This window comes from Neovison vison, chromosome 4, assembly GCF_020171115.1.
Source record: "Neovison vison isolate M4711 chromosome 4, ASM_NN_V1, whole genome shotgun sequence".
Classification (NCBI taxonomy): domain Eukaryota; kingdom Metazoa; phylum Chordata; class Mammalia; order Carnivora; family Mustelidae; genus Neogale; species Neogale vison.
In genome coordinates this window covers 69,256,570-69,268,888 of record NC_058094.1, presented here as the reverse complement: position 1 = coordinate 69,268,888, position 12,319 = coordinate 69,256,570, and the positions used below count along the sequence as shown (strand labels likewise).

Sequence of the window (12,319 nt, the reverse complement as noted above, 5' to 3'; positions counted from 1 at the left end):
TGGTATAAATGTGGCCAGGCTCTGGGAGTGGGGGTCAGGTTCATAGTTCACAGTAGTAGTAAGGACTGCACTTTGTACTGGGAAGGGGAACAAGGAGGATGGAGATGGTTGGGCCCATCTTCACATTTCTCCTGTCCACATTTAATTAGAATGTGGCATATTTGGGCCATAGCCCAGTGTCTGATGGAGAAGATTTCCCTAGCCCAACTTTAATCTGGGCTGTTAAGTACTGGCTATTAATTGATTTCATAGCTGCAGTGGTAATTATAATGATTTTAAGAACACATTACCTTACCAGAAGATGAAGATGAAGAAGAAGAAGGAGAAGAAGAAGGAGAAGGAGGAGAAGGAGCAGAAGGAGAAGGGGAAGAAGCAGAAGTGGAAGAGGTAGAAAATGTTCGAACAGAGTCATCAGGAGAAGAGGAAAGTCCAGAGAAAGCCTTGGAGCCCTCTCAGCTGGCCTCAGAGCTCCAGGCTGCCACAGGGGCACTTCCAGTTTTCTCCCCAGAGCCACCTCCAGCCCTGCCAACCACTGCAGATGTCCCAGTGACACAGGTAACCATTCACTAATTCCCTCCCACAGGACGCACAGGTGGGCCTCCTTGCTGAAGAGCCGAAACAATTTGTTCTGCCTTAAGAAAAGAGTAGCTTTAGGTCAGACATTTGCATGTGAAAGACAAAAGAATTCAGAGCACTCACAATGTCAAGGGGGAAAGTCCACTAAGTGATTCAACAGTTCGTTGTTATCATTGGTTGGTGAGACTGAGTTTAACACAATTTTCCCCCCAATAGCACCCTCAAATCTGAGGCAATCTTTGGAAATTTCGTGTGCAGGGGAGAGGGCTATGTGTGTAACATGTTAGTTCATAGAGAGCCAATGTCATGAAGATTGGGTCTGCTCTGAAACCATTTGTGGGGTACAGGGTGAGAAATAAAATGACTACACCTTTAGAACTTTGAATTTTCTGTAGATAATAAAGGTGGTAAATAGAGAAGTCATGCTAGTTTATCCCTGTCACATCTTTCAGTAAGTGGGCAAACAAATGACATCTAATTTTCTATATATCTGTCATTCCATGAGATTATATGTTAAAAGAACTGTTATAGAGATTTCCTAGGAGATAATTCATCCCAAATCCTGTATCTGATTGGCTGAGCTTTAGTTTCTAAGATGTCACTGTCCAGTTTTCAAGCCTTTGTGCTGACTTCATGGCACCTTCAGCAGAGAGGTCTCGACTTACGGAGTTTGTGGGCAATATAGATTCATCAAAAAGGTGTTCTGGTTTTGCACCTGCTTTCATAGTGGATTGAAAGTATCGATAGAAACAAAATGTTAGAGGGGAAACTCTGAATTAAAGAATTACATTCTATGTTCGGTCTCCATAGGAAACCAGGCTAAAAGATCATTTACAGTCCCTCGACTCTTGAAATTCTGGGTATACCAATTGCCCTGAGTTTGAAAGAGGTGTGGTAACTAAATGAGAGGTGGATTTGATCAATAAGATCAATTTGGGATTTTAGAAAAGAGGTTTGGTGAGCCCACCTGGAATGTCAAAATATTGATTGTGGCCAACAGATCGACCTTTCTACTATATCAGATATTTTATAAGCACCCTTCATTTCAGGCATCTGCTATCTGTCTCAGCCTACCATCTAGTGAAGGACAAGCATAGAAAACAAGAGTGGGCACGCGAAGGTGCCCAGACAGAGGAGCCTTGGCAGCTCTCCTTCCCTGAGCGCTCGCAGAGGGTGGGATCAAGTTGAACATGTGTTAAATCAGGCGCTGCACAGACAGCTCACTGTTTCAAACCCAAAGGGAACTAAAACCGACTGCTTTTTCTTCTTCTTCTTCTTCTTCCTCTTTTTTTACTTTTGAATGTATCTGCCCCAATCAAGGGGGAGGTTGTGCCCACTGGCTCTCAGCAGACCACAGAGTCTGAAACTCCAGTCCCTGCAGCAACGGACCCTGCGGATCCCTTGTTTTACCCTAGTTGGTACAAAGGCCAAACCCGGAAAGCCACCACCAACCCACCTTCCACCCCAGGGAGCGAAAGTCTGGGACACATAGGGCCTCCTGGTTCTGAGGATTCGAATGTGCAGAAGGCAGAAGTGGCAGAAGCTGCAGCCAGTGAGAGGGCAGCAGTGAGTGGTAAGGAAACTAGTTCACCTGCAGCTACTTCTCAGGTTAGTGTTGATGCTCTTGTGTTGGAATGCTCCCCCATGCCACCTAGCGTCCTGCTGGGGTCACAGCAAGAAAGAAGGGCTTCCCAAGGGGCAGAAAGAAACCCTGGCTGTGGGGAGAATGCAGAAACAACTCATCCTCCAATTTGGGCTTGTTTGTTTGTTTGTTTGTTTAAGTCTGGCAAAACAAAAAGGAAAACAGATTGACTTAACTCTGTGAGGTGATCCCCCACCTGGCTTCCCAGGGGAAGGGATCCAAGCACACCGGACCCTGACGCATGCAGTCGGAAGCTGCTTTGTCTGCGGTGCCTGGCTGCTGTCCCAGGTTTCCCTTTGCCAAGGCCACTTGCCCTTGCTCAGCCTTTTCTGTGTCCTCTCTGGGCTTCCAAAAACTAATCCTAAGCTTTTGTGTCATTCCCAGCAACCGTGAAGGAGCACGTTTGAACTGAGCTCTAAGTCCGCTCTGGAAAATAACCTCTGATTGACTCATGGATTCTGGGAGTGTGCTGGCTATGGCTAGAAAAAGATAGTATTGGCTTGATTAAACCAGAGCTTCCTAAACACGAGCTGCTGGGAGCAGAAAAGCACAGGTTTTCCTACATTAGGCTTTTTTAAGAGTTACTTAATACCTTTTGGTTTTTTTTTTTTTTTCCTTTTTATAATGTACTTTGAAGGCCAGGTGTTTTTCCTACAATGGGTTAGATGTTTGCATGGCTCAAAGACTCTCTAGAAGAAATATTCTATAATTTCTTTACAAGGAAGAATGCTCATGGTTGTTCCATCCTTATGAACATTCTTAAATGGTGTGTGGACATGAATGTTGCCCAGACATGGGATGTCAAAGAAATACTCCCTGGTTCCATGCGCCGGGTCATGAGGTGATAATGAACAACAAACGCTATTTTTCAAAAAATCAGAAAGTTACTTATTTCTTGACTGTATCTGCTCAAGTGAACCTTAATTTCATGAGGTAATAAAGGGAAATTATTTTTGGAAAACTGAAAAGTACCATGTTTTTGTGTCATATATTTGTTTTCACAAATGAAAAATGACAAAAATAAATGTTAGGTATAAGGAAACATTTGGAGGTAGTTTTTCGGTTAAAAATGGAATGTAAAGTTTTCTAGAAAATTTATGGTAACTTTATTTCTAGAAAGTTAATTGGATTTCTTACATTTTTAGTGGAAGTTGAGTCAGGAGGAGCTGTTTTCTGAAAACAGTGGTGCAAAACCCCATAATAGGAGAATGTAATAGGCCTCCAAACCAAAATGCAAAATCCATCTAAATGATGTTGAAAATATTATTTGTGATAATATCAGTGAAGCTTTCTTCTTGTTTTCTCACAGGAGTTAGTAATCTGCCTAGCACTTTTGGCTTTTCTTATACTTCACTACATCTGGCGTCAGATTCAGTGCTTGGTTTTAACTTTAATGGGTAGGAAATATTTTCTTTTCCCTTCACTAACATCTCATGTAGTTTCTTCCATAATGTTCCTACTCTATAGGCTCAGAGATCAATTTCTCCCCAACTTTGAGGCTCAGCCATCGAAAAGGATTGAAATTCTAGATAATACTCATGGCTTTAAGCTCCCTACGATGCAATCACCTCAAGATGCCTTCCTGAGGAGAATTGCTCCATTATCTAATCCTGCATGGAGGGGAGTCCTGACTCAGAGGGCAATTATTCAGTAATCCACTAAGAATGGACCCTCCAGAATGGCCATGAGTGGAGGCCAGTTTCAAAAGTGTTGTGAGGATTCACTGCTCTTAAAGTACAGGGAGGACGAGTTCAGGAATATATACGGTTTCCATAGATTAAGAAGCTACATTTCATATGCTTACACCAGAGGCACCCAAGATGGGGCTGGATGACCCCTGCCAAAGATACGCAGGTAATCCTTGCACTGGTGGACAGGTGGTCCAGGGGACTTCTCAGTTCTCTTTGAATCCTCAGAGTTTACGGTCTTTCCTGAGAGAGGAGATCTCTGAGAGAAAGATACCCTGGGTGCAGCACCATCAGGGGGATCTCAGCCAGGTGAGATCTGAATGAATAAAAAGCAGGAAGATCAACATTCATCCACCAGACATAAAGAATGAGAACCAAAGAAAAGTCATAAAGCCAAAACCTTTCCTTTTCCTAGCCAAGTCTTTTCTTAATGACTGTTGTACGATTTGCATGGGAACTGACATCTTACTCCTTTAACAGCCTTTGGGAGATTATCAGTTTAATAATATTTAAAGATTCAAGCCTCATGTTCTTTTGAGTAAATGACCCTGTTGGACCTGAGGCCCAGCTCCTTGTGCCTGTAGCTCAGAATCAATTCAGGGTGACTGGGTGCTGAAAGGCCTCAGCTATTTCTGGCTCATTGACTTTTTCCTGGGGTGACATTGACTCTTCTGGAAGCTCCCATCATAGTTCCTTTCTGCCTCATTAGCTGTCTGTTCAGCAATGATGGTAGGATCTCCATGGGTCCCTGTCATGTCTGAAACTATGGGTGACTAGGATCTGCCCCCAGTGTCTAATAGTGAGCCAGAAACCTGTGTACCCTAGAGTGTTCCTAGCATCCTTACAGTCTGCTTATTATTTGTGGTGAAGAGCAGTGAGTAGAAGCGTTGGCCATGGACTCAATGGGGCAAATGAGGGAGAGAGAAAACACCATATTTTACGGGAATATCCTGAATCACTGTGGATCTGAATAATTGTCTGAAGAGTTCAGTTTATATTCTGAGAATTCAGGTTTGGGGTTTTGTTGCCATATATTCTTGTAATGCTTCTCTGAGGCTGCAGGGGGAAGAGTCATGCTTCTTGTCTGCCATCCACTGAGCCCATGTCATGTACCCTGACATTCACATGCCTGCCCGCTAAGATGAGGGTGAGACAGTTGGGAGTGCCCTGGAGTAGGGTGATTGGCATTCACCATTGCAAAGAATATGGACAGATCAATAGAGACCTCACCATAGTATCAGATTCCTGGCCCCTGAGGATGTTTGCAGGCCTGCTTCATTTTCACCACTTCAGAACCCGACTCACTAAATTAATATTTGTCCAATGCAAGGTTAGCTTATTGGATTCCATGCTTTATTATTAGCCTTTCCGTGGACACTTAGGATGTGACACAAAAGTTCTCCTCGATTCCCCGGTGGTCTTACCTCTCTTTACTATGTGTCAGGGAATAAGGTTGCCTGAGAATCTCAAGCATTTCAGGCTCACCGACTGATCCATAAACTCACTTCAGGCTTTTAAGAAGGCAAATGTTCTATTTCCAAGTGCCTTCTTCACATCCTTTCACACAGTGAAACCCGCCCTTGCCTTTGCTGCCTGTGATTTCTGATACCATACAATCTCCTTTTTCCCGTACTTTCTCTCTTCACCCAATTGCATAGGCAGGTTATATGTTAGAAACTGGTCGTGGCAAAAACCACATATCAGCAGTCTCCACCAGTGGCCCCCTGGGATTCAGAGGAACACTGCTGCCTTCCCCCCACCACCCATTCTTGAAAAAAAAAAAAAATTTCTCAGCAAGGTTTGGATTCATCCCTGTGGCAAAACTGAATCCCACAGAAGAGAGACTCTTCTGCAGGAGGCACTTTGAATCCTGCAATATTCTATTCCACCCAGGAAACCCCGTGAAAGCCCCTGGACATGAACTGGTCTTTAGCTGCAAAATTGCCTTCTAAGTTTCCACCTTTCTAGGCCATAACTGTTGTATGTTCAGTCAATGCAAAGAGAGTTTGGGAGAAATAACATTTGATCCACCTCATGTATTAATGTTTAATTTATTTTGAAAAAGTGACATCACACCCTAGTCAATTTTAGAGGACAGGGCAGTAATAAGGTGGGAAAGAGGCGGGTCAGCTGCCCTTGGAAAACAATCTCTGTGAGCCTCATCTCCTGGGCATGCCTTATTGTGGCCATTTCCAAGTCCAGTCTGCTTCCCTCTTCGCATAGAACTTACATGCAAATTACACCTGAGTGTTAAGACAAGGACCATTCCCACAACCTACACTCATGGACAACTGAGTATTTTATTGGGAATATATGTGGCAGTTAGATTTTTCCAAAGTGGGACCAGCAACAATGAAAGACCCTCCCTGTTTCCCTTCCTCCCTCCCTAAGGAGGTTTAGTGGCCTTGTGTGGAAGAATTTGTCCAAAGTGTTTAAAGGAGGCTGTTCAGGGAACAGGGATTTCCAGATAAATGTCTTCTTGTTTGGTGGATTAAGTTGGCTGCTATTCTGGCTGATACTTGAGCTGGACCATGCTGGCTGCCTCAAGGTCAGAGGAACTCCCATCCCCCCACCCCGGCCACAAACACACACACCCCAATGAGAGTCAGTTGCTTTGGAAATAGGGACTTTGACATTAAAATCTCTGCAAATTTCTGCCTCTATAAGAACTCCAACTCACATATTTCACCAGAGTATGAAGCTACGGTTATAAGAGAACCTAGAAGCTTTTACCATATCATAGCTATTTGTTGAAGAATAGAATAGCTACTCTTCACATTCCATTCTTCAAGTCTGAAAATAGACAAACAAGTTGGGTAGGAATTCTGTCTTAGGCACTGGAAGGATCTATGAAATTAATAAAAAGGACTTACGCTCCTGTCCTCCCACTTCTCTGCACCAACTCTGGGCATTTACTTTCTTTGAGTCTCAGTTTTCTCACAGGGAAGATGAAGTAACTAAAAAAAAAAAAAAGATTCATTGATTTACACAGTGGAGAGTGAAAAATGTAGTACTAAGAATTTTATAAATTGTTTCAGTATGTTTTCATTGGGAGGGTTACAGACTCAGGCCTGAGTCTGTACACCAACGGACAATAGTAACAGGTTCTCAGTGAAATAGCCCATCATATTTCTCAAAATATATGTCCGGCCTTGAAGCTCTTCCATAAATGTCCATTTCCCAAACTCTCCCAAATCTCTTCCATGGCACGTTTTCAGCTGAATGTTTACAGAGCTGCAATTACCCCTTTTGATGCCATAAACTCCATAAAATCCATTACGGCTCAACTCTAAAGACCACCTGAGGGCACTTACAGACCTCACTGCCCAGTAGAGCAAATTCTTAGAATGTATGCGGTAGAGCTAATCACAGAATAGTAGATGAATGGAGAGAAGAGCAATATGTGGCTTAAAAATCTACCTAAGTGTTATAGTTCAATCAGTTTTGACAAATATGTAGCCTTCTATAGCTACTACACAATTAAGATGTAGAATATTTCCATCAGTCTACAAAGTGCTCTCATGTGCCTTTGCAGTTCAGTTAATCCCCTCCCTGCATCCCCGTGGGCACAGAGTCAATCTTCTTTATGTGTTAGCCATTCTAATGGATGTGTATTCTATGTCATTTAATTTGCATTTCCCCAATGACTACTGATGTTCAGCATGTTTTCATGTGCTTCTAAACCATTTTGATATTTTCTTTGATGGAGTATCTGTTCACAATTGCCCTATTTCTTTGGGCTGTTTATCTTATTGGAGAGTTGTAAAAGTTCTTTATGTTATTTTGGATAAAACTCCCTTATCAAACATGTTTTGCAAATATTTTCTCCTAGTATGTGGCTTGCCTTTTCATGTCCTTAAGTGTATTTTGAAAAGCAACCATTTTTAGTTTTGATGAAGTTCAATTTGTCATTTTTTTTTCCTTTATGCTTTGTGGTTTTTGTGTCTCAAGAAATCTTTGCTTACCTCAAAAAATCACAAGGATTTTATCTCATTTTCTTCTAGGATTTTTATAGTTTCAACTCTTAAATGAGATCTAAGATCATTGTAAGTTAATTTTTGTATTGTGAGAAAAGGATCAAGGATTTTTTTTTTTTGTCTGCTTATTTTCCATATAGATATTTGTTCCAACACTATTTGTTCCAACACCTTCCCCCAGTAAATTACCTTGATGACTTTGTAGAAATTCCAATGACCATATGTGTTCAGGTCTATTTGTAGATTCTCTACTTTGAACCATTAATCTGTATGTTTGTCTCTCTACCAATACCGGCACTGTCTTGATTATTATAGCTTTACAGAAGTCTCTAAATCAGGTAATGTAAGTCTTCTAATTTATTGGTTTTATTTGGCTTTATTGGCTTTCCCTCTCTCTTTTTTTCTAAATTTTCTATTTCATTCATCTCTGTTCTTTATTATTTTCATCCTTATGCTTACTTTGGGTTTAATTTTCTCTTCTCTTTATAGATTCTTAGGGGGAAAATTTGAATTATTGATTTGAAATCTTTCTTATTTTCTAATATAAACATTAATGCTATAAATTTTCTTCTACTTACTGCTTTAACTGCATCGCACAAGATTTGGTATGTTGTATTTTCACTTTCATTTAATTCAGAATATTTTCTAATTTACCTTGAGATTTGTTCTTTGACCTATGAGTTATTTAGATGAGTAGTGTTTATTTTCTACATATTTGGAGATATTCCAGATATCCTTCTGTTTGATTTCTGGTTTGATTCTGTTGTGGAGAGAGAATACTCTTTATATATTCTCAATCCTTTTAAATTTAAGATATGTTTTATAGCCCAGAATATGATCAACCTTGGTGGATTTTCCATGTGCACTTGAAAACATTGTATTTTCTGTTGTTGAGTGAGTGTTCTATAAATGTCAACTAGGTCAGTTAATTGATAGTGTTTTTCTTTTTTTTTTTTTAAGATTTTTAAAAAAAATTTATTCATTTGACAGAGAGAGAGAGAGAGATCACAAGTAGGCAGAGAGGCAGGCAGAAAGAGAGGGGGAAGCAGGCTCCCCACTGAGCAGAGAGCCCAATTTGGGGCTTGATCCCAGGACCCTAAGATCATGACCTGAGCCAAAAGCAGAGGCTTAACCCACTGAGCCACCCAGGCACCCCAACTGATAATGTTTTTCAAGTCTATGATATCCTTACTGATTTTCTGTTGACTTGTGTTATTAATTGCTGAGAGAAGAAGTTTGAGATCTCTGATTATAACTGTTGGTTTGTGTATGTATCCTCGCAATTCTATTACTTTTACCTCATGCATTTGAAACTCTGTTTAGGTGCATTTATATTTAGCATTGTTCCATTGTCTTGAAGAATTTATCCCAAGATAAGTGTTAAGCAAAACAAAATTCTTTTCTATCTCTCTTTTTTGTGTGCATCTGCCTGCTGTAATGGGTATGAAGGTCCTCATACACATATACTATCTTTTAAAGTAACTTAGCAAAGTTAGAAGGCAGGTGGGGAGAGGCTAGGGGAGAATGATGCGGACAATCCTTAAGGTGTAGCAAGAATCTGGCAATAGGGAAGGCCTCATAGCCCCAATCCAACAATCCCGTCTCCCCTTCTGCCCCTAGCAATGTACAGGGCCAAGCATTTCAGGAACTGAAATAGCTGACATATCTAGTGCTTTTAAGTGACTAGGCTGAACTTTATGATTCAATGACTGGTTGTCACTGGGCTGTGGTGCCCTATTTTTAGTTCTGATGTAATTAGCTGTATAAGCAAATGTCTCTGTATATTTTCATGATACACTTATGCCCTAATTCACTCCTTGTCTTATCTAAACCAGTTTTCACATTATTGACAGAGGCCACCCTATCATGGGCCAGAGACTTCCAGCACCAAGCTGCCTTCTTGGCTAAGAAGATCTGAGATTCCCAACCCAAGTATTGACAGGCAGAATTGCATGGTCCTTTCTACTGTCTCAAGTGTTTCCAAATTCTTCCTATCTAGCATATCATGAGTTCAGACACAGAACCTAGGAACCACATTGGTCCCCTATACCTTTGAGCTCTTTACTTTAAAATAGCAAAAGGGATGTATGGAAGTCAATGCCAGTGGGCAAGTGACACCAAAGGAGAATCAGTCCATACCATCTTAGTCCCCAGTCCAGGCACTATAAATATTACCCTGTGAGGTTACAAAGGTGCTCCCAGAGGGAAAAAAAAACAAAAACAAAAACACACATTTCATGAGAGAGAGAGAGAGAGATAATGGTGGAGGGGAAAGGAGGGAGAAAAAAGAAAGAGTAATAAAGGAAGAAAGGAAGGCAGGAAGGAAGGAAGGAAGCCTATGGTTTAACAAGTAGAGGCTCGCAGAGTCTTTTCCCTTCTTGAAGGGTTTATCTCCTAGGTTCTCAGAAACCAATATATGTGTCCTCAGATCTGAGACCTTATCAAATTTCTCATCATTCCAAGATTTGGTCTCCTAGAAGATATTCATATCTTCCTAAACCAAGATGAACATTAGGCCAAAGTTCCAAGGAAAAGCACCACGTGGAATCCTGGGGCTCCACAGCTGTCGCATGCAAAAAGATAAAATCATTTTCATGCAAATGATCTTTAAGACCAAACCATTGATTCTGATTTCCAGGGCAAATATTAATTCTAGTTGCCACCTGAAGACTGAGAGGTGAGAGATGTTGGTCGCTAGAGGGCTGGAAAACTGCTTTTCCAAGTGAATTTAATCTCCCAAGGTATTACAGAACATTTTAAAAAATTAAGCAGGAGACCAAGAACATGATTTCCCATGAGTGTGACTACAGGCCCCATGTTCTTTGAAATGATCTATTTAATTTTCCAAAACAAACTGAAATGAATGAAAATTTAACTATGTTCTCTAAATTTAATTGAGGGATTCAGGGTGTCAAATTATTTTCAGACAGAAATCCCTACTGAGAGCAACTGGCTTGTGGTGGGTTTTTTTTTGGTTTTTTTTTTTACAAATTAGGAGATTCAAGCTTAAAAAATGCTGATATGCGAGCACCCTCCCTGTGCTGGAATTTAAGCTTGGTAAAAATAGAGCAAAATTTGATCAGGGCTCAGGACTGGCCTATATCTACTGCATAACACCATCCAGGACTTAATAACTCTAGCAGTTATAAGAAGTTATGATAATAAAATGCAGTCCATTTTACATAGAAAAAAACTATAGGAGAGAGTAAGATTTTTCTTAAGGAAGTTTTAATGAGACCATTACATTAACATTATTAATGCTTTTTCATTTGTATTCTTCAATTGCAATTATTTTCCGGCTTTTTTTTTTCCTGTTGGGAAAGTGACTTCCTAATTACTGTCAAGTTGGGGGATTTTCTAAAAGGACAAAAAATGTCTATACTAAAATTGTAGGCTATTTCTCAGGATCAAATAGCATCCTTGGTAAAGGTTATTTTAACAGGAAGCTAAAATGGATGTATCCATTTGAAAGAGGGAAATACATGTTGTGTGTAAGCAGTATAATGAACTCATTTCCCCTGGCAACCTGTGCCTACAGCTCTACAATTCCGTGAAAACAGTAATGCAGGCTCCAGGGAGAGCTCTCTGGGGGAGTTCTTACAGCTAGTTGAATTTTGCTTCCAGTGTCTTAAAACTGTTTATTATTCTAATTTAACCCAAGACCCTTGCTAGTATTGCACATGCTGGGGATTTCTTTTCTCCCACTACAACCCACAAAGAATTAATCCATCAACACATTGATGCATCTGAAAAACCGATGCTGCGTGACAGGGCTGTCACTACTGTGTGTCCCTTGCTTTGTCATTTACAAAGTCTTTCACAGACGTTCTCTCATTCAAAGTTCAAAACAACCCTGTCCAGGGGCGCCTGGGTGGCTCAGTGGGTTAAGCCGCTGCCTTCGGCTCAGGTCATGATCTCGGGGTCTTGGGATCGAGTCCCGCATTGGGCTCTCTGCTCAGCAGGGAGCCTGCTTCCTCCTCTCTCTCTCTCTCTCTCTGCCTGCCTCTCGGCCTACTTGTGATCTCTCTCTGTCAAATAAATAAATTTAAAAAAATCTAAAAAAAAAAACAAAAACAAAAAAAAAACCCTGTCCAGGAGGAATCGTTAGGCTTGCACATTTTACAGGAGGCGGGAGCTTAGAGCCCAGTGATCCCGTGCCCCGCCCCACCGTGCCCCGCCCCACCGTGCCCCGCCAGGGAGTGTGAGCTGTTAGCTTGCAATATAACCTCCACCAAGCTCGCGTGTAGGAAAAGTGAGTGAATCCCCACTTTACATGGGTTGATGACTAAGCCAAAATAGGGGCTCCCCTGCTTTGAGTCCCAGCTCTTGATGCACTGGCACGGGCTCATGGGGCAGAGGGGTCGTTTTTAGGCCTCGCTGCTGCTGGCCGTTGCAATGGCGGTGTACCCTCGTTCTTAGTTGCACCCCACCCTGCT

The 12,319-nt window shown here is 41.4% G+C and overlaps 1 protein-coding gene across 1 annotated transcript in view; it reads left to right on the top strand.

Annotated features, from left to right (window-relative positions):
* TRIM55 (tripartite motif containing 55) overlaps positions 1–12,319 on the top strand; it is a 42,389-nt gene that overhangs the window by 22,502 nt on the left and 7,568 nt on the right. Inside the window, exons 8-9 of the mRNA XM_044245522.1 lie at positions 299–555; positions 1,897–2,184. Of these exons, the coding sequence (XP_044101457.1) occupies positions 299–555; positions 1,897–2,184 (545 nt within the window). The remainder of the gene's footprint in view (positions 1–298; positions 556–1,896; positions 2,185–12,319) is intronic.